The sequence below is a fragment of the Garra rufa genome, chromosome 6, assembly GCF_049309525.1.
Source record: "Garra rufa chromosome 6, GarRuf1.0, whole genome shotgun sequence".
NCBI lineage: Eukaryota > Metazoa > Chordata > Actinopteri > Cypriniformes > Cyprinidae > Garra > Garra rufa.
In genome coordinates, this window is record NC_133366.1 from 34,623,526 (window position 1) to 34,645,857 (window position 22,332).

At 38.1% G+C, this 22,332-nt stretch overlaps 1 protein-coding gene across 1 annotated transcript; it reads right to left on the bottom strand.

Moving 5' to 3' along the window:
- Positions 1 to 10,913: 10,913 nt before the first annotated feature.
- On the bottom strand, positions 10,914 to 21,545 carry LOC141337215 (neuronal acetylcholine receptor subunit alpha-9-II-like). Its single transcript, XM_073842991.1, has 6 exons — positions 21,500 to 21,545; positions 20,485 to 20,630; positions 18,199 to 18,353; positions 17,852 to 18,035; positions 16,056 to 16,407; positions 10,914 to 11,776 (listed from the first exon to the last, which is right to left on the bottom strand). The coding sequence occupies exons 1-6, from the start codon at positions 21,543 to 21,545 to the stop codon at positions 10,914 to 10,916; spliced, it is 1,746 nt and encodes a 581-aa protein (XP_073699092.1).
- Positions 21,546 to 22,332: the final 787 nt, after the last annotated feature.

A 22,332-nucleotide genomic window follows, 5' to 3' on the forward strand; every position in this document is an offset into this window, starting at 1 on the left:
TCTTTGCTGGGTTTCATTTAAGTTGGCAAAAAATGGACGCACTACAGACCATGACAGTTTAATCAAATGTTGCCAGACTGTGGACATGCAGACTTAGGCCAAGTTTGTTAAAGAGTGCCCTAATGGATAAGGTATCAGCCTCTGGAGCTGGGGATTGTGGGTTCGAGTCCCACCTGGGTCGTCTTTGCTGGGTTCGATTTAAGTTTGCAAGAAATGGAAACTCTACAGATCATTGTAATTTAACAAAATATTATCAGACTGTGGACTTGCTGTCCTAGGCCATGTTTGTCAAAGGCCCAGTAGCCTAATGGATAAGGTATCTGCCTCTGGTGCTGGGGATTGTGGGTTCGAATCTCACCTGAGTCTTCTTTGCTGGGTTTCATTTAAGTTGGCAAAAAATGGACGCACTACAGACCATGATAATTTACTCAAATATTATCAGACTGTGGACATGACATCTTAGGCCATGGTTGTCATTGGAAGGCCCAGTGGCCTAATGGATAAGGTATCAGCGTCCGGAGCTGGGGATTTTGGGTTCGAGTCTCACCTGGGTCGTCTTTGCTGGGTTTCATTTAAGTTGGCAAGAAATGGAAACTCTACAGACCATGATAATTAAATCAAATGTTGCCAGACTGTGGACATGTAGACTTAGGCCAAGCTTGTCAAAGGATGGCCCAGTGGCCTAATGGATAAGGTGTCAACCTCAGGAGCTGGGGATTATGGGTTTGAGTTCCATCTGGATTGTCTTTGTTGGGTTTCATTTAATTTGGCAGGAAATGGAAACACTACAGATCATTGTAATTTAACCAAATATTTTCTTACTGTGGAGATGCAGTGTTAGGCCATACTTGTCAATTTAAGACCCAGTGGCCTAATGGATAAGGTATCAGCCTCCTGTCGTGGAGGATTGTGGGGTCGAGTCCCACCTGGGAAGTCTTTTCTGGGTTTCATTTAATTTGGCAAGAAATGGAATCTCTACTGATCATTGTAATTTAACCAAATGTTGTCAGACTGTGGACATGCCGTCTTAGGCCATGTTTGTCAATCGAAGGGCCAGTGGCGTAATGGATAAGGTATCAGCCTCCTGAGCTGGGGATTGTGGGTTTGAGTCCCACCAGGGTCATCTTTGCTGGTTTTCATTTAAGTTGGCAAAAATGGACACACTACAGACCATGATAATTTAATCAAATGTTGCCAGACTGTGGACATGCAGATTTAGGCCAAGTTTGTCAAAGGATGGCCCAGTGGCCTAATGGATACGGCATCAGCCTCCGTGGCTAGGGATTATGCGTTCGAGTTCTACCTGGATTGTCTTTGCTGGGTTTCATTTTATTTGGCAAGAAATGGAAACACTACAGATCATTGTAATTTAACCAAATATTATCAGACTGTGGAGATGCTGTCTTAGGCCAAGTCTGTCAATGGAAGGTCCAGTGGCCTAATGGATAAGGTATCAGCCTCCAGAGCTGGGGATTGTGGGTTCGAGTCCCACCTGGCTCGTCTTTGCTGGGTTTCATTTAATTTGGCAAGAAATGGAAACACTATAGATCATGGTAATTTAACCAAATATTGTCAGGAGATGTAGTCTTATGGTGCGTTCACACCGGATGCAAATGAAGCGGCAAGCGCGAGTGATTTACATGTTAAGTCAATGCAAAGACGCGAATAGCCATCCTGTGGCGCAAAACGTGCGATTAGCGCAAATGAAGTGGCGCGCATTGAGCGTTTTAAGCGTTTGCCGCGCCATTTGCGCGAATCGCGCGAAACGCGCAAGTTGAAAAATCTGAACTTTGGCAAAAAATTTGCGCCGCGTTAACCAATCAGGAGCTTGCTCTAGTAGTGACAGAGGCAGAAATCCGAAACAACAATGGAGGACAAAATCACCGTTGCGATCTGTGGTTACTTGGAGCTGTACGATACATCTTTGTACTTTTATAGAAACAGGAATAAAAAGGATCTTGCTTGGAAGAAAGTGAGTGAAGCGGTCGCACAATCTGGTAAGTTTTAAAAAAAATGCTCTTTACTCAATTTGACCTACATATACAGGTCCTTTTCAAAAAATTAGCATATTGTGATAAAGTTCATTATTTTCTGTAATGTACTGATAACCATTAGACTTTCATATATTTTAGATTCATTACACACAACTGAAGTAGTTCAAGCCTTTTATTGTTTTAATATTGATGATTTTGGCATACAGCTCATGAAAACTCAAAATTCCTATCTCAAAAAATTAGCATATTTCATCAGACCAATAAAAGAAAAGTGTTTTTAATACAAAAAAAGTCAACCTTCAAATAATTATGTTCAGTTATGCACTCAATATTTGGTCGGGAATCCTTTTGCAGAAATGACTGCTTCAATTCGGCGTGGCATGGAGGCAATCAGCATGTGGCACTGCTGAGGTGTTATGGAGGCCCAGGATGCTTCGATAGCGGCCTTAAGCTCATCCAGAGTGTTGGGTCTTGCGTCTCTCAACTTTCTCTTCACAATATCCCACAGATTTTCTATGGGGTTGAGGTCAGGAGAGTTGGCAGGCCAAATGAGCACAGTAATACCATGGTCAGTAAACCATTTACCAGTGGTTTTGGCACTGTGAGCAGGTGCCAGGTCGTGCTGAAAAATGAAATCTTCATCTCCATAAAGCTTTTCAGCAGATGGAAGCATGAAGTGCTCCAAAATCTCCTGATAGCTAGCTGCATTGACCCTGCCCTTGATAAAACACAGTGGACCAACACCAGCAGCTGACATGGCACCCCAGACCATCACTGACTGTGGGTACTTGACACTGGACTTCAGGCATTTTGGCATTTCCCTCTCCCCAGTCTTCCTCCAGACTCTGGCACCTTGATTTCCGAATGACATGCAAAATTTGCTTTCATCCGAAAAAAGTACTTTGGACCACTGCTTCTGCCGCTGTTTCTGGTTCAAAAGTGGCTTGACCTGGGGAATGCGGCACCTGTAGCCCATTTCCTGCACACGCCTGTACACGGTGGCTCTGGATGTTTCTACTCCAGACTCAGTCCACTGCTTCCGCAGGTCCCCCAAGGTCTGGAGTCGGTCCTTCTCCACAATCTTCCTCAGGGTCCGGTCACCTCTTCTCGTTGTGCAGCGTTTTCTGCCACACTTTTTCCTTCCCACAGACTTCCCACTGAGGTGCCTTGATACAGCACTCTAAGAACAGCCTATTCGTTCAGAAATTTCTTTCTGTGTCTTACCCTCTTGCTTGAGGGTGTCAATGATGGCCTTCTGGACAGCAGTCAGGTCAGCAGTCTTACTCATGATTGCGGTTTTGAGTAATGAACCAGGCTGGGAGTTTTTAAAAGCCTCAGGAATCTTTTGCAGGTGTTTAGAGTTAATTAGTTGATTCAGATGATTAGGTTAATAGCTCGTTTAGAGAACCTTTTCATGATATGCTAATTTTTTGAGATAGGAATTTTGGGTTTTCATGAGCTGTATGCCAAAATCATCAATATTAAAACAATAAATGGCTTGAACTACTTCAGTTGTGTGTAATGAATCTAAAATATATGAAAGTCTAATGTTTATCAGTACATTACAGAAAATAATGAACTTTATCACAATATGCTAATTTTTTGAAAAGGACCTGTATATACATATTGAGACTACAAGCAAGCTAAAGCTGGCAAATTGAGCTCATTCACCTATTTTACAACTACTTTCCCGCTGACGAGTGGCAGACTCCCCTCCCATGACGCGAATTCGCGTCTGTTGTGAAATAAATTTCATGCGTGAATGACGCAAATTTCACGCACGAATGAAGCGAGGAAACTAAAATGCGTCCAACTACGATTTATTCGCACAAGTCGCATCCGGTGTGAACGCACCTTTAGGCCAAGTGTGTCAACGGAAGGCGAGCCTGCAACCATTAGCCGAAAAAGCATAATTGCTAAAGCGTAACAGCTAAAGCTAACACTCCCTGTCTGGCAGTACATGGGAAAGGAGACCAGAGGCCATTTTTTGAATGGATGTCAATGGAGGTGAGACTGTACTATGCTGAATAAACAGCTTTTTAGAGGACAGCTGATCTGTTAATCTTCAACATGTTTTACACTAAACAATACTTTTGGATTTAACTATTTTTAGAGTTTACCACAAAAAAGGCTGTTTTGTAAGAGAAGTCACAGATTTTTCATGACAGGTGGGATTACTGTACTTCTCATTCATTCCTATGGTATTCATAAAAGGGGATTGAGTGTCACACAACTCTGATTGAAATTCACACATGAAGGCTGTAATGTGATTGGTTATTAAGGGACATTTATCCAAGTTAGCTGTTACTTACTCCAAAAGTAAGTAATACAGACCCTCTCATCTTCCTACAGTAAGACAGTCTCTGGATCCATGTACTGAACTAAGTGTGTCAGATAAGGGAGACATACAAAATGTGCAGAGCAGTGGGTCCCTAGAACTAGCACTGAAAACCACTGGCCTAATTGTGGGTTCAAGTCCCACTGATGGCTTACATTTAAGTTGGCTGTGCAAGAAATTCTATATACACAATATATATATACACAGCCAACTTACCTTCTAGCAACCCTCTTCCACCCCAATTCCACACTCTTAACTGTTCGGATTTGGGAGAGTTCTCTTGGGTTTTGGCTAAATTCCGAGTTCAGAGCCCTCCACTCAGACAGCATCCCAAATATGCATACTGTTTGCTCAAACCTGATTGTATGTAAGTGCGAACTTGTGGAATCTATATTAGAATTAGCATAGAACTCACCAGCTATGAGTTTAGCCCAGTGCTTCAACATCAAAAAGGCTCAGACTGTCTAGGATCTGACAGTTATTGAACTGTCACTGACCTGTTTGAACCATTTGCAAAAATACTCTCTGTACTTGGGTGCACTATCATTTTGTTTGTTTGTTTGTGTGTGTGTGTGTGTGTGTGTGTGTGTGTGTGTGTGTGTGTGTGTGTGTGTGTGTGTGTGTGTGTGTGTGTGTGTGTGTGTGTGTGTGTGTGTGTGTGTGTGTGTGTGTATCCATGACATCTGAATGGTGTACTATAAAATTTTGCAAAATGTAGTATATATTCTGTTCACAACACTTTAACATACCCCACCATAAGGCACAGTTATGTTAAATCTCTAAAGTATTAACTGATATTTTAATGTGATATTACACAGCTGGTTTAGTTTGTCATATATACATATTATTTGTAGTGTACATTGGTTTACAAGTGCACCAAATCCATCTCTGAGAACCAGAAGATGCTTTTTATCACATTGTAATCAAATATATCTATCAACCTGTAGTCCCTAATGGTCTGTTCAACATTGCAGAAAAGCTACCATGCCAAGAATCTTTTGACTAAAATTTTTATTAGTTTCAGAAACATTTATTCCTTAATTCTAATTCGTTTTTTATTTAATTTTATTCAACAAACTCTCTGTTTAGTCTGTTTTTTGGAAGGTTAAAACTTTGGTGTTCAACATATTGTTTCAGAAATGCAAATAATTAAAGATGGAAGATGGTTTTTATTTTGTTTAGGTTAGCTTTAAGAAAAGATATATGACTGTTTGTAAAAAGAAATTTGATTAAGTTAGTTTAAAAGAGGTAAATTATCTTTCAAATTTCACATGGTTTGAATCAGATTCAATCAGATGGTCAATTTTCACCCAGATGGTTCCAGGGCCGGAGTGGGACTCCTTTTCAGCCCTGGAGTTTCAAGCCTTAGACCGGCCCACTTTAGTTCACGACTGACTATATTAAAATGACGTCATTTCCAATTCAGTGCAAATACAGTAGCCTAATTGTTGCTTCACAGTGAAGATTTATTTGAACAGTTAACACAATGTAATGTTTAACAGTATCAGTATCTTTTTTCTGTTAGAATTAGTGCTCATAAATATCCAAACCTTGAAATGAAAAAAATATCAAATACAAATATATATTAAGCTATATGTATAAAATAAAGATTAAAATAAAATGTATTAAACTTTCTAATTACACTATCATGTCTTTTTCAAGTAAACAGCTGCTTTATAAGTTCAAATATTTTTCATAAATGAGAACATTAAAGGGTTAATCTCCAACACTATTCTTTTAAACATCACAATGTCCTTCTCTGCAATATCTGAATATATATTCTGTGCAAAATTGTTCACAGATATCCAGTCCTTAAACACAAATAAAGAATAGAACAAGTATTGCACTGTCCTACCTGCCCATTCTAGTGTTTTGGGCTCATGACTGGTGCTTGGTAATGTTACGGGGCCTGGCTCTTCACTGTTAGCAGCAAACTGGACTAGAGGCTGCTGCTGCTGAAGAGCAACCGTACAAGAAAAAGTTTGATACATAAACATGAACGATGATTTGCAGACATCGTTGTTTTGCACTGCTCCTAACTAGCTTGACGTTAACCAGGGGTGGACTGGGACAAAATTTCAGGCCGGGAAATCTCACACTTATCCAGGCCATCCCACACCAAATTTGAAATTTGAAACCCTGGACAACAATATTTTTCATCATCACATAAAGAAAAGTTGAAATCAACTGGGTAAAATAATTAAATGCTATCTCTTGAACTTCCAATTTGCCTTTTAATCTCTCTGGCTCTCATGTGTGTTTACTTTTTAAACAAATTTTCTTGTATCTGTCACTTTTGTCATAAACACATCTCCACCTTTACAACCACCTATACAGTACAGATCTAAGGTTGGTCTTTTTTTCAAAGAAGACAATCAGCAGATTATTGCAGAAATACTGAGACCTTTTTAAAGACATGTTTTTGTCAAGATTGTAAAAAGTTGTGATTTTGTAAAATGACACTTGACATTGCTGCTAAGGGGGAGGAGACAGCCACCAGGATGGTTCTTGAGCTTCTAAGCTTTCAAAATTATATATAATTTATGATTAGTACTAAAACATTTTGATAGAGAAAAGGGCAACAGAAAAAAGAGGGCCACTACATTAGGACCATGTGTTATTTATTGTCGTAATGTTAAAATTAAAACAACAAAAATTAGCTACATCTTGAATATATCTTTATTTAAAAAATCTTAAAACTAAACATGTTTTGCATTATCATGGGTCATGTTTGGCCCAAAGGAAAATTAACCATGATATTATTGAGCCTATGGTAAACATTGTAACCATGTTTTTTTTTTTTTTTTTTTTTTTAGGATTGATTCCCATTAGTATAATCACAATTTTATACCATGGTGAAACTATAGTGTAGCAAAACCATTGTATATTGTATATTTTTTGTATAACTTTAGTAAACATGTTTTGTAAAACCACAGTTAATTTTTAATAAGGGTAGCTCCCTAAACCTGTTTTAAAACGATATTTTTTATAGATTAACATTTGTTAGCAGTTCAATACTTAAGTAAACGAAGACAAAACTACAATAGTCTGTTTACAGATGTAACTGACCTGCACTTTAGGTCCAAAACAGGACAGATTTGTCTCTCTGCTCCACCTGGGCACTTCTACTTCAGTCTCGCGTCGTTTTGGCGGACGGCGGACGCGCGGATGCGCGGAGCGCGCGCGACATGAAACGCGTGCCAGTCAAGACTAACCGATTTATGATTTATTAGAGTTTTATTATTGAATGGCTAATTCTGAAATAACCACTTTAGTACATTAGGCCGGCAACAAAAACAATAACAACAACAATATTAAATAATAATAATAAAAATTGGAGGGTAGCGGGCCAAAAATTCTCCCGATGGACAGTCCGCCCCTGGCGACTGCTGTGAGTGCAGGCAGCTAGGGACACCGGCCCTCGCGGCCAAAAAAACGGACCGGCCCACCGGGAACTCTCCCGGTCCTCCCGATTAGCCAATCCGGGCCTGGATGGTTCATCTTACCCACTGACTCAGGTCAACTTACCCCTAACTGGGGCAAATTGAGCCACAGGAACACTTTTTTAATAAGAAGCCATAATTTTAGAACCATTTGTCATAGATTCTGATAATTTAAAATGATAGGAAACATCCTGAAATTACTTTAGATACTTTCATTGTACTTCTGCCTCATTTTCCCTTATCTTGGGGACCACATAAATGTCTAATAATGGCTCATCTTACCCAAATCTCCCCTACTTATGGAATTGCCAGACTAAATTTAGTAATGTGCAATGTCCAACCTGAGAACAATGCAGTGCGCTCAACTGGACCTTCATTTTTTATTCATGGTGGACAGTAAAGAATGAAGATTGCAGTTGGGATTGCTTTCACTTCAAAATGAGACTCACTACTGTGACTGGACTAAAATGGAAGTAAAATGGAATAAGAAAAGATTGAAGGGCATAGGTTTGATTTTGGTGGGGATATAACAGCAGTTGCTGGATATTGGTAGGGACATGTCTCTAGCATCCCTACTAAATGTAAAGGTATACATATGTAAGAGTAAGTTCTTTTCTAGTAGCCTCTAGTAGTTCCTGCTGGGATGCTGAGATGCTGGGATAGACTCCAACATCACTATGACCCTACATAGGACAAGCAGTTTGGAGGATGAATGGATGGTAATTAGGGGCCAAGCACCGAAGATGCGATGGCACCTATTATATCCGTTGGTGTTCTTCTTCTTCTTCTTCTGTTCCTTCTGCTCTTGAGTCTATGGCAGCCCATAAAACCGCTTGTGGGAAAGTTGTGAAATTTGGCACACTGATAGAGGACGGTCTCAACATTAACCTTAGCAAATTTGGAGTAACTCAAACTCTCTAGCACCACCACTTGTCCAAATTTTCAATTTGTTTATGCTAATGAATTTTGAACTGTTAAGTATTTTCTCTGAATCCTTGGCTCATGCTGAGTCGAATGAACACCAAAATGTGATTTTTAATTAAAAAACAAAATTTAAAATGAAATAAAAACCTACTTTTTCGAACTTGTCCTAGACGGTTTGTCTGATTTTTACCAAAATTGGTTCAGATCATCTTCAGACCATGCTGGCAAAAAGTTATGGAATTCAAGTTGATTGACACGCAAACAAATTATTTTAAAAGTAATTTTGGGCGTCGGCCATTTGGATTTTGTAGTAAAATGCTATATTTTATAAACGCATTGATGTATCATTACAAAACGCAGTATGGGTCATCAGTACCATGCCCTGAAGGAGCCTGAGAAGTTTCAAGCCAGCGCCACCTAGTGGTAAAATCAAATATTCACATGCTTATAACTTATTTTCACATGAAACTCCTGAGTCCTTGCCGAGTCCACTGATACCAAACATGCCAGGTTTTACTTTATGGTTCGTGCAATGTTGCATTTTAGCATTTATAAAACATTTTCCAATATCTTAGAAGCCATTACCCCTATCAATACGAAACCACCATAAGAAATTCAGAAACATAGCGTACCGGCTATACACTAATGCCCAATTGCCAAAATTTTTATAGTAAGTGGCAAAAAATGCAAACAAAGTCAGTCGTCGGTAATTTTTTCTCTTCTCATATATAAAAATGTTTATAACTCACAAAACAAAATAAGATATTTTCACCAAATTTGACACACATATGTAAAAGCACACTCTAAGGACACAAAAAAAGTTTGGTAGGATTGTGCGTCTTTGTGGCGCTATAATGAAACAAAACATGAAATTGCCATTGACTAAAATAGAGTATTATGATATCAAATGCTACATTTTTTCCAATGCATTGGTGTACCATTACAAAAATTTGTATGTACCATGGAGACCATGACCTGAAAGTATTCAAAATGTTTCGAGACAGTGCTAACTTGTGGTCAAAAGTGATAACCGATTATATTGTATTACTAGTGGTTGTTTTTATGATTTTTCACCCATTTTGACTAAAATCACCTTAAAGTGGCTTCAATTACTCATTGCTGCACTTGTTCTGATGCTTGTTTTTCTCAAAAATCTCTCTTTATCTCCAAAACCGAGATTTCAAATGGCTAGCTAGACAGTGATTCGTTATTTATGAATTGTTAAAATTTGGGTGTCTGGGACGCCATGAGCCTAGAGACTGTACTGTATACCATTTGTTTTCCAAGGCTTAGCCTAAATGTGTGATTTGAATAAAAAAGTGTTTATAAACGGCTATTGAGATATGCTCAATTGAAATAAGTAGACCCAGAAACAGTATTCCACAAGTCATGTTTTAACAAGATAGAGGTTTAGGCCAGCACCTATTTAATAAGTCTCTTCACTAATCTGCATTTCGGCAGCTCATTTTAATGCAATGCTTAATTTAATACTTACACAAGTGGATGAATTGATATGTCTCCATATAATCAAGTTTCAGTAGGCAGTCTGAGATGCTAATGTTCAATTTACATCTAATTTTCTTTCCTTTTATGAGCATTTGTTATTTCTAAGATTCTGTGATTGATAAAGGTTTTTATTTGTGTAGCACCATTTGTGAAGAATAATGTAAGCAGAGAACAAAGTTAGGAACAAGCACACCAAATCAAAGAAACAAGAAATTACAGAAATTGTAGGTCGATTTCTCTGATGAGATAAGATTGTTCAGGGATGCAAGTCTTTCACTATGTGTGTGATCAACATTCAAGAATGGTCTATTTATGCATTTTTAATGTGCATTAGTGTGGATGTCTGTCCATGCGCATGTGCAGAGTTAATTGTGCATTATTAATGTGTGTCCATGCCAGACAAAGATTGTGTTACGCTATATACACATGTGGGAACACGTCTACACCTGAAATATTAATGCCATTTCTTGAACTGTTACAACCAGAGAATCTTCTTGAATGGAGGACATTTAAACATCTAACATCTGTGCATTAACTGTAACCCAGATATTAAGTTGAATGTAGAACATGGGCCCATTTGCCAACAAATTTAGGATTACAGGAATTATTGTTTAAAAAAAATTAAACAATCAGTATCTAACTGGTCTTTTGACACATAGTGTTAGCCAATATATAATCAACTGATTGCGTCTTTAAGGTGTAAACGGTCTAGGTTGCCTTGGCCAGGACAAGGATACTCATGAGGAAGACCATGATGAAAAACACCCACATGAAGAACCTGTCCATCACCTTGGCAACCTTCTTCCACTCAGCCCCTTTGGCCTGGTGTGCCCTCTGCTCTCTGAAACAGTTAGCTATGTACTCAATGTTTTGCACCACTTTCTGATGTTGGCCGCAGATGCATAAGAATCCTTTGCCAGTGGCGGTCTTATTGTAACTATCTGCTCCTACAGTTTTGCCGTAGCTATTATCATGGTGATAGCTAACTCCATTGAGATAGCCATTGCTGTGATCGTAGGTGTATCCAAGTTTTTCGGGAATGGAGAGTTCGCTATCTTTGAGTTTCTCCTGGCTTGTCAGTGGGAGCTTTTCGCTTCCGTCTCGACCAATGTAGTGTGTGTATTTTGGATGATGGGCACTTTGTCGGATAGGGGAATTTGAACATGAGCGGGTCCTCCTTTGCTGGTCATGCCTCTGTTGTCGATAGGGACTGTTGTTGTGATGGTAGCCATTCCCATGCCGCTGGTCTCTGTGATTGTACCCGTTTAACTGACTGTGGTTTCTGTCATCATGGTTAAAGTCTCCGTAAAACCCTTTGTCAAAATACCCATCTCTCTCCAGGCTAGCCAGTGGGTCTTCAGAGAACAAGGTGCCTCGGTCTCTTTCAGGTGTGGTGCAGTTCTCCCCTACTTCATACACAAAGAAGATCTTAGACATGTAGTCTATTATCAGGACTTTGGCCCAGTGGGGCACAGGTTTGGCTTCTGCTCCACAGAAGTGTATATTCATGATAAAGATAGTCAAAGACGTAGATGCTGTTATCATGGTCATTGTTGCAATGTAGTATTTTCCTATAGGAAAGACAAACAAGGGATAAATAACAAAGAGGCTGTACAGTCACACAATCAGTGTTTGGGATTGACTCAGTTTACAGGAATGGATTATTTGATCCCCTGCTGTTTTTGTATGTTTGCCCTCTGACAAAGAAATGATCAGTCTATAATTTTAATGGTAGGTTTATTTTTAACTGTGAGAGACAAAATAACAACAAAAATTCCAGAAAAACACATTTCAAAAAAGTTTAATGAGTGAAATAAGTATTTAATCCCCTATCAATCAGAAAGATTTCTGGCTCCCGGGTGTCCTTTATACAGGTAACAAACTGAGATTAGAAGCACTCTCTTAAAGTGCATATTGCAGGTTGAAAAAAATTTCGAGATAAACATATATTCGAGTATGAAAATACTATACGAACCGTTAATGCAGGATTTGAAAATGTTTTACAAGACGTAAGGGCACAAATTTAGACGACAAAGTGACGATTTCCTTGACCGCTCTCAAAAACAGCTTTTTTCCACACCGCGTCATATGACGTCACGAGAGGGAGTCGTTCGCCAAGCTCTGTTGCTATTCAGTAGGAGCAGTCGTGAGTTCGTCTGTTTTCGGTAGTTATTTTTAATTTCAATTGATCATCGTCATTGTAAATTATTGTGTTTATGGAGGCTGTACAAACTCCAGCCTGTCAGGACATCGTGTCCACGGGTTTACTTACAATAAAAAGAACGGTGCATCTTCCGTATCCATATACTACAGCATCTGCTTCGAAAAACGCGTTCACTTTACACCAGAGGATTAGCATCCTGGCAATATTACACAGTTCAACATGAGATGCTGAAGCAAGAACCAAGTGAGGCTCAGAGCTGGTGCAGTTCCTTCGGTGCACACAGCACCTTAATCGGGTCCGCCGTCAGACTGTGGTTCGTCAGAAGCCGTCAGAGATGCAGCTCGACGAAAACGTGAACTGTGCACCGTAAGTCTAGTTTTTTCTTCTCATACCTACCAAATCTGTGAATATCTTTATTTAAATAATGAGACACAGATGTGTTGTTGTAAAGCACGTAGCTAGCTTGTAAGCATTAGCAATATAATTTTAAGAACCGTGTAAAAACGGTACCATATGAGAAGGCATAACTGGTCAGTTATCCTCAGTTTGTTAATATTATGACCATCAAGTCTAGTTACAGCTTGGTCACATTGTTTGCACAGCTAATTTGTAATTTTTTGTCATGTGTGTTTATAGGGCTTTGGGAGACATTGCAAGACATGAGGCTGTGTGAAGATCTGAAGCAGTGGAGGCCAGCTGTTATTAACCACCTCTAATGTAACACATTAGTGTGATACCCACACTGAAAATAATTTTCTTTCAGTAGTATATGTTTGGTACATCTACATGTGTATATTAAAAGTTGCAATGTTGATTTTTAAGTTGGGTATTAACAGTACTATGAAATAATATTTATGATTTATTGTTGTATAAATTAAACTGAATTGAATTAACCATAAATGCAGATCTGCTTGATATATATGTTGTAAACTTCATATAAAAAATGTATACAGTAAGACAGTTTGTGATTGAGATTTGATTATTGTTTATTGATTGTCACCTAAATGGGGCCATTCAAAACCTTTATAAAGTCATCAATCCTTTGTAAACTGTCTAATAGCTGACACAAAACATGCAGGTAAGGGCTTCCTGATGAATACCAGCGCGCACAACTTGACTGTATGCTGTCAATATTAATTGTCTTATACCAATGGCATTAAAAAGTTTTACTTTATATGTATTTGTGACCTGAATATAGTCAAACTGTAATTGAGATTGCATTTTACTGTTTATTTGTACGTACAAATATTTAGCTCAGAATAATAAATTATCTCTACCCTAAACATACTCATGCCTGCTGGCCTGGAGATGTCTATGACCCTGCCTGAAATGCATATAATCTGTAGAACCTATTTTGATTTCAGACAGCAAGCCTCAAAGTGCAGAGTCAGAAACAGCACACCAAGTTTGGGGGCATTTCCCATATAAGCATAATAAAACAAAAAGGTGTTCATCTCTCTCGCACGCGCGGTAATAAGAACCCGCTATGTCATGTAACGTTCGCATCGGATATTAACAAGTGTGACACACTTGATCAACGATTATTCGTTTGTGTTATTGGTAAGTAGAATCAATACTTCTAGATGACCAATGCTATGATTTTGCCCGATTAGATATCGTCAGCTAACACTGATCTCTCACCAAGACACCTGCCCTGTTCTCACACCGCAACTTAATTTGTCTCCTCTGACCTTTGTTCTGTTTAATCCTGACATGTCCCTGCTCTCTCGGCCACATAGCAGGCTCATATTTGTGTCTGTGGTTCGTCATACGAGTGTAAATAAACATTTTAAATGTTCTCCGCATCCTAACAGTCATTGCGATCCATTTTTTTCCTATGGTTTACATTGACCGCTCTCCCTCTCGTTACGTCACTACCGGTTTGGCAGTTTTTCAGATGCGGAAGTAAAATTCTCGCACAAAAACGAGTCCAGAAGCCTTAATAGCATTTTTTGAAGTAAATTTAAAGAAAATCTGGTTCCTACATTATTTTTCTATACATCAATTCACCTGAGTTTCTAACCTGCAATATGCACTTTAAAGGGAGTGCTCCTGATTTCAGCTTGTTACCTGTATATAAGACAACTGTCCACAGAAGCAATCAATCAGATTCCAAACTCTCCACCATGGCCAAGACCAAAAAGCTATCCAAGGATGTCAGGGACAAGATTGTAGATCTACACAAGGCTGGAATGAGCTACAAGACCATCACCAAGCAGCTTGGTGAGAAGGTGACAACAGTTGGTGCGATTATTCGCAAATGGAAGAAACACAAAATAACTGTCAATCTCCTTCGGTCTGGGCCTCCTTGCAAGATCTCACCTTGTGGAGTTTCAATGATCATGAGAACGGTGAGGAATCAGCCCAGAACTACACGGGAAGATCTTGTCAATGATCTCAAGGTAGCTGGGTCCATAGTCACCAAAAAAAAAAAACAATTGGTAACACACTAGACTGTGAAGGACTGAAATCCTGAAGCGCCCGCAAGGTCCCCCTGCTCAAAAAAAGCACATGTACATGCTCGTCTGAAGTTTGCCAATGAACATCTAAATGATTGAGAGAAGAACTGAGTGAAAGTGTTGTGGTCAGATGAGATCAAAATCAAGCTCTTTGGCATCAACTCATCTCGACATGTTTGGAGGAGGAGGAATGCTGCCTATGACCCCAAGAACACCATCCTCACCATCAAACATGAAGGCGGAAACTTTGGGGATGTTTTTCTGAAGACACAAAGAGACAATGGACGGGGCCCTGTACCATCAAATCTTGGTTGAGAACCATTGAAAATGGGTCGTGGATGGGAATTCCAGCATGTCAATGGCCCAAAACACACAGCCAAGGCAACAAAGGAGTAGCTAAAAAAAAGCACATTAAGTTCCTCAAGTGGCCTAGCCAGACTCCAGACCTTAATCCCATAGAAAATCTGTGGAGGGAGCTGAAGGTTCGAGTTGCCAAACATCAGCCTTGAAACCATAATGATTTGGAGAGGATGACTTGGAGTGGGACAAAATCCCTCCTGAGATGTGTGCAAATCTGGCAGCCAACTACAAGAAAAGTGTGATCTCTGTGATTGCCAACAAAGATTTTGCCACAGGTACTAAGTCATGTTTTGTGAATGCCTCAAATACTTATTTCACTCATTAAAATGCAAATTAATTTATAACTTTTTTGAAATGGATTTTTCTGCATTTTTTGTTGTTATTCTGTCTCTCACTGTTCAAATAAACCTACCATTAAGATTATAGACTGATCATTTCTTTGACAGTGGACAAACGTACACGATCAGCAGGGGATCAAATATATTTTTTCCTCACTTTATGTCCACTTTTAAATGCTTAAGACAAAATATAAACAATATCAACAACATTGATATATTATATTTAAACATCTCAAAATCATTCATTTCCAATAGAGAGTCTTAGACTCTGAGACTGTGACCTGTACTATGTACTCTGCTTTCACTTCACTTCACAAACAGTTCATTGTAACTTCCACTAGGAGGCCAAATGAGCCATGAGTAAAGTCTATAACCACAGTGAGAATGACAAAAAAAGTGTACTTTAGAGCATATGGTTGTCACTTTTGTTTATATCCAAACTGCATGAACAGAACACAATTAGCATTTTACCAGAAGTGACAGATTTCTTCAGCCAGTGAGAAAAGAAAATGCTCTACTTTAAACTCACCAATTAGTGGAACACTTTCTGAAGGTGGCATACTCTCAGCCACCATCAGCTGAAATACTGTCAGGGCCAGCAGAACCGTCACACCCAGTGAGACCTTCTCCCCAGAATCAGCAGGCAGGTAGAATCCCAGCGGAGCCAAGAAAGAGATGAGGAAACACGGCAGAAGAAGGTTGAAGATGTAGAAGGAAGAACGGCGCTTCAGCAGGACTGTGTACGTTATGTCAGGGTACGGGTCGGAGCAGCAGCCGTACATTATGACGTTCTTAACAGCCGGCATGCCATGACACTCCCATTCCACGTTTTCCACAAAGTCTGAAAGGTCTCCACTCTCCATGCCCATTCTGATATCCACCTGGTGTTACAGTGAATATGATGGGATTTTTAGTAAAGGACCATTTGATTTGACACTTTGACCTGACCATGTTTTGTTATCATACCTTTCTATCAAAGTTATCTGACATTATCAAGAAGAATTTGTTCTTGTCATATTTTATTACCTTTATGAATAAACTGTGATAATATGAGAAGTGTTGAAGGTGTCTGAATACATTTTGGTTTGACTATATATGTATAATTTGTATATGTAAAAAATAATGAAAAAAAAACAATAATATTCCTCCTTACTGGGTATTTGTATATATTCTGATTTCACTTCATAATCTGTGGATGTTGAGGATGTACTAACTAACATTAGCACATACATCTACAATATATTTACTGTATGTGGAGTTTTTGGAAGGTATAGTCTGCCGTAAAATAAGAATTCTGTCATTGTTTACTCACCCTCCATTTGTTCCAAACCTGTATGAGTTTCTTTATTCTGCTGAACACAAAAGAAGAGCCACTTGGTAGCTATTGATTTCTGTGGTATTTATTCCACACTGTTAAAGTCAATTACTACCACCAACTGTTTGGTTGCCAACATTCTTCAAAATATCTTCTGTTGTGTTCAACAGCTAAAAGAAATTCATACAAGTTGGAAAAATTGAGGGCGAGTAAATGATGAATTTTCATCTTTGGGTGAACTTTCCCTATAAATATTTTGAATTCAACAGTTCACTTGCGTGTACTTAAAGGAATATTTCACCCAAAATGGAAAATTCTGTCATTAATTACTTACCCTCATGTCAATCCAAACCAAACCCGTAAGACCTTTGTTCATCTTTGGAGCACAAATTAAGATATTTTTTATTGAAATCTGAGAGTTTTCCAACCCTGCATAGACAGAAACGCAACTACCACATTCAAATCCCAGAAAGGTAGTAAGGACATTGTTAAAATAGTCAATCTGACATCAGTGGTTCAACCTTAATTTTATGAAGCTACAAGAATACATTTTGTGCACAAAGACAACAAAAATAACAACTTTATTCAACAATTTCTTCTCCTCCGTGTCAGTCTTCGATGCACGTTCAAAAGACTACCATGAAACATGAACGTGGTAGTTCCCGTTGCAGGGTATGAAGCTTTCGGATTACATCAAAAATACCTTAATTTGTGTTCCAAAGATGAACAAAGGTCTTACAGGTTTGGAGTGACATGAGGGTGAGTAATTAATAACAGAATTTTCATTTTTGGGTGAACTGTCCCTTTAAGACTAAAGTTTTTCTGAGAAAATGAGCAAAACACAGATGCGTTACAAATACAGTTAGTTATATCTGTTGTAACATAACATTGTGTACATTTGACATCTATTCAGATAAAAAGAGCTGTTACCCATAGTAACTTATTGAAATGTTTGAACACAAGTATGCATGTTTACTATATATGTGTGTACACCTATCCAGTGCATATACCTGGTTGCCATTATAGGTCCAGGAGCCAAAGGTAAGGTTGCACTCCTGACTATCAAAGGGGAAATAAGAGACGTCCACCTTACAGGAACTCTTAGTGATGGCAGGGGAGTCCCAAGTGATCTCACCATTATACCTCAACACAACATTCGTGTCTGGGGGTCCAGAGGAGTCCTCCTCATCCGCACTGAGCAAAAAAGAAATATAGAGATCAATAATTCATGTATACATTAATCAAACTTGAGACTGTTTGAATGTTTAAATTCTCACATTAGGTAATATTTAAATAAACAGATTTGTATGTTTCCCTGTTTTATGCAAGATAATGTGTGTATGTGACGTGTTTTTACTTGTTATACAAAACGATGTCTGGTCTCCAAACAAGGTTGCTGGGTATTCGAATGACCTCAAGTCCATCATACTCATCTTTATCCCAGCACAGGTAAGCATCATGCCAGATCTGACGCACCCACAGGTATGTGGTCAATACCTGGTTTCTTTCATCCTAGCACAAAGAGTCAAGCACAATGCACAAAGCAAATTTAATTTACAAACCTGCGTATGAAACAGCCAAATCTAAAAATGCATGTCATTGATTTAGGCTCTGTATACATGAATTAATCCATTTAAAATCTTCATAGAATCTATATAGTGATCACAGAAGACTTATGGACTAAGGATTATTCCACTAGAGTTGTATTAATTACTTTTGGGCCAGCTTTATGTCCTTTGTGGAGCTTGAAACCAAATGCGCTCGCTGTGAACATGTTCAAATGTGATAAGGTTAGATAACTATTTTTATTTGAGGTAACGGTAATGGGTTACATGGTATGTTAAGAGCAAGTATACAGTCGCACAGGGTCTTGCACTGCAAGATAAAACCCTGTTGTTGTACATGGAACACTTTCTCACAACAATGAAGAATGAAAGGAAAGAAAGTCTGAACCCTTAGGTTGCACTTAAAGCCTTCTACATATCACATCTCATTGGTTAAAAGTACTCCTCAGGTTCAGTAAATTAATATTTGATTGGGTTTGATCAGGGCGGAAATTCAGTGCTTCTTGAATGAGAAATTCATTGTCTCTTTCGGGAACACTCCTAAACAATAACTACCAGTGTCGTATATAACCATTATCCACAGACAGAGCACACAAACACTGAACGCAAAACCATACAATTACAATTGAATTACAGCAGTTAAACAGATTGTTCACTCAAAATTACAATTCTGCCATCATTTATATCTCCTCTCTTCTTGATCCTCCCTTCTAGCCTGTTTTTCCTCTCTTTCTTGATCTTCTCCTTCTAGCCTGTTCTTCTAACAACGCCTGATATATGGTATTTTTGAGCACTTCCTATGTTGATCTGCCTCCTTAGGATGAATCACTTGTTGTATTCCCAATTGTAAGTCGCTTTGGATAAAAGCGTTGGCTAAATGAATAAATGTAATGTAAATGTTATACTCGTCACTATCTAATGAAATAGACTTGCGACATTGATCATGTGAACTATTTTGAACTAACTTGAGTGCTGCTGCCATTAAAACAATAGTGTTTTCACAACACGTCATCAATCGGCCATATTGGCTGCACTGAAATATATTTTTTTTTTTCTCTTCCAAATTATGTCCTTAACTAAGTCGTTACTTTTACGACAGCAAGAAGTAAATAAATAACATAATACAGAAAACTACAACAACAACAAAAAGATTCTAAAGAATACTAATCTTATAATCCAACACTTTTGTAGGTCACTTGATAACTTGATCACACTTACTGATGCACTAAATAAACACTTCGAAGTGAGGATAAAACATGATCCGCAGTGGCACAATAGAAACTACTATACATTAGTCACGCAGCTCACACTATACATACACACATATAATGTTTACAGTGTCACAGGATACAGAGAGATAATGAGAAGAGGATCCACACAATAAACATTTGATAAGTACTGACACCTAGAGTTATCCATTATAACTGCAACTGCAGTGAAGACCACAGCTATCAATGCAGAAAGGACAACTTAAATCTGGCAGGTTGGTTCCTATTGGCAATTCTGTAATAATTATTTGGACAAAAAAATATTTTCACAACTGATGATCATTCTAATGCAGCTGTATATTCTGACTAAGTGATTGAATTGTTTATTTAACATAAATTGTTGTGGTGGTTCTCCACTGACGTCCAACATAAAATCTGTGTATTAAAGCAAATCTGTGCTAAACCAACCTGTATTTGCTGTCAATACGTACACTCTTGTTATTTAAGCAGTAGGTATGCATGAGCATGAATTTGAGCTAGACATGTATTTTTAGAGGTTAAACGTTTGGGGCAATTGTGCAATCTTTGCGGTTTCAGCATTAAGTCGCCAAAGTATGATCAGAACATAGACACCCCATGCCACATCAAGGCCAGTCGGACAGCGTGTGGGTGTTTTGCTGGTGCGATATACAGTATGCCTTGATCTCCGAACCAACGGAAGTGAATTCAAACCCACTGTTTTTGCAGTAGGCCTGATGCATGTAGCTGTAAACTCATTCTGTTCTATTATTAATTATAATTATGAGGTAAAACAGGAGCAGGATTTTATATATGTATTCCATAGACACACTGTGTGCGTTTAGTGCTTACCATATCTTTGATCTGTGAGAGTGTGATCTGTAAAGTGACGTTAAGGGCTTTGTCTGTGTCCTCCACAGGCCGTAAAGCATTTGAATAGTTCTCCATTAGGTCATTCAGCAGTTTTTGAGCAAAACGACCCTGAGCAGAGAAAACAACTAGAGAGGAGAATATATTTTATTTAGCTGTTTTAATAAAACAATGTTGAGAGCATTGTAAAATGTTCTCAGGTACCATAGTGATTTTTGTATGGCACCAATAAAAAGTAGCAAAAATTGTAAAACCATTTTATTTATGTGGTATGGTAACTCTGCAATACTTTAGTATACTGACATAAATACCATGAATACAACATGGTAATCATTAAGTACCACAGTATTTATCAAATATGTGAATATATGTGACCCTGGACTACAAAACCAGTCTTAAGTAGCACGGGTGTATTTGTAGCAATAGCCAAAAATACATTGTATGGGTAAAATCATTAGGATATTAAGAACAGATCATGTTCTATGAACATGATTGTAAATTTACCACCGTAAATATATCAAAACTTATTTTTTGATTAGTAATATGCATTGCTAAGAATTTAATTTGGACAATTTTAAAGGCGATTTTCTCAATATTTAGATTTTTCTGCACCCTCAGATTTTCAAAAAGATGTATCTCGGACAAATATTGTCTTATCGTAACAAACCATACATCAGTGGAAAGCTTATTTATTAGATTATTAGATTTATAAATCTCAGTTTAAAAACATTGAACCTTATGACTGGTTTTGTGGTCCAGGGTCACATATAGCGAGAGATAAACAGTAAATATATAATGGTACATACAGACACATATTTACAACAAGAAAAAAAAATTCTAGTTCAAGATATATACTCCAATTTTTTTTTTTTGTTATCTGACACAGTTTTGTTTATAAAAGAAATTAATTTTGTTTTAACAATGTTCAATTTTCTGAACAAAATATTGATTAGGAAAATCATTTATCTGTTCAGCATTAAAAAGAGCATGAACTTACCGTGTAGCAACATGCTAATGTGAACCACAAGAAATATGATCTTCATTTTTCAATAAAATAAAATCTGCCTTTTATAATTTGCTGTTGCTTCTCATTTGTTGTCCATGGTCATATGTTATTTGCTGCAGAGGAGGACAGAGAAACCGCGAGAAGTCCCATAGCGATCTGAACGTTGAGAGTGGTGGTGTGGCAGGTACAACACTGAAGGCCTGAATGTCATTCTTACTGCTTCTCTGGAACAAGAGCCGAGGTATCACATAGCATGCACACAAACACACGTACACACTGTGGAGATAATCATCTATGCAAGAAGAATGTGTGTTTATAATATTGGAGGTATTCTGTTCTTTCAAAAAACAAAACAAAACAAAACAAAAAAAAACATTTTTTGTTATAAGCAGAGTTGTGAAGGATAGTGATCGTGTGTGATTGAATGTGTTTGTCCTGTCAGTCACAGTGAGAGCTGATCTGATGAAGGTGTAGTGCAGACAGGTCATGTGGTTTGAATGTTAGACACAATGAATTTTAAAGGAAGAGAGGTCTGTTTCTGACACATGCACACACTGAATTTCAAGACAGCGGAAATTAACAAGTAATTAACAAGGTATTCATTCTAGACACTTGACATACACAGATGACAAATATGCTTTTTAATCACCTTTTCCTTGCATCTGTGTCACATATCAACTTGAGTGAAAACAAGTAATATAGTTACTAGTTTGCTAGTGGGCCATATTGTTTTTTTTTTTTAAAAAGCTGTAATAATGTACTATTTTTTGATATTTATATAGGACAGGCTATACAACAATGAACATGTATGTATAAAGGAATTA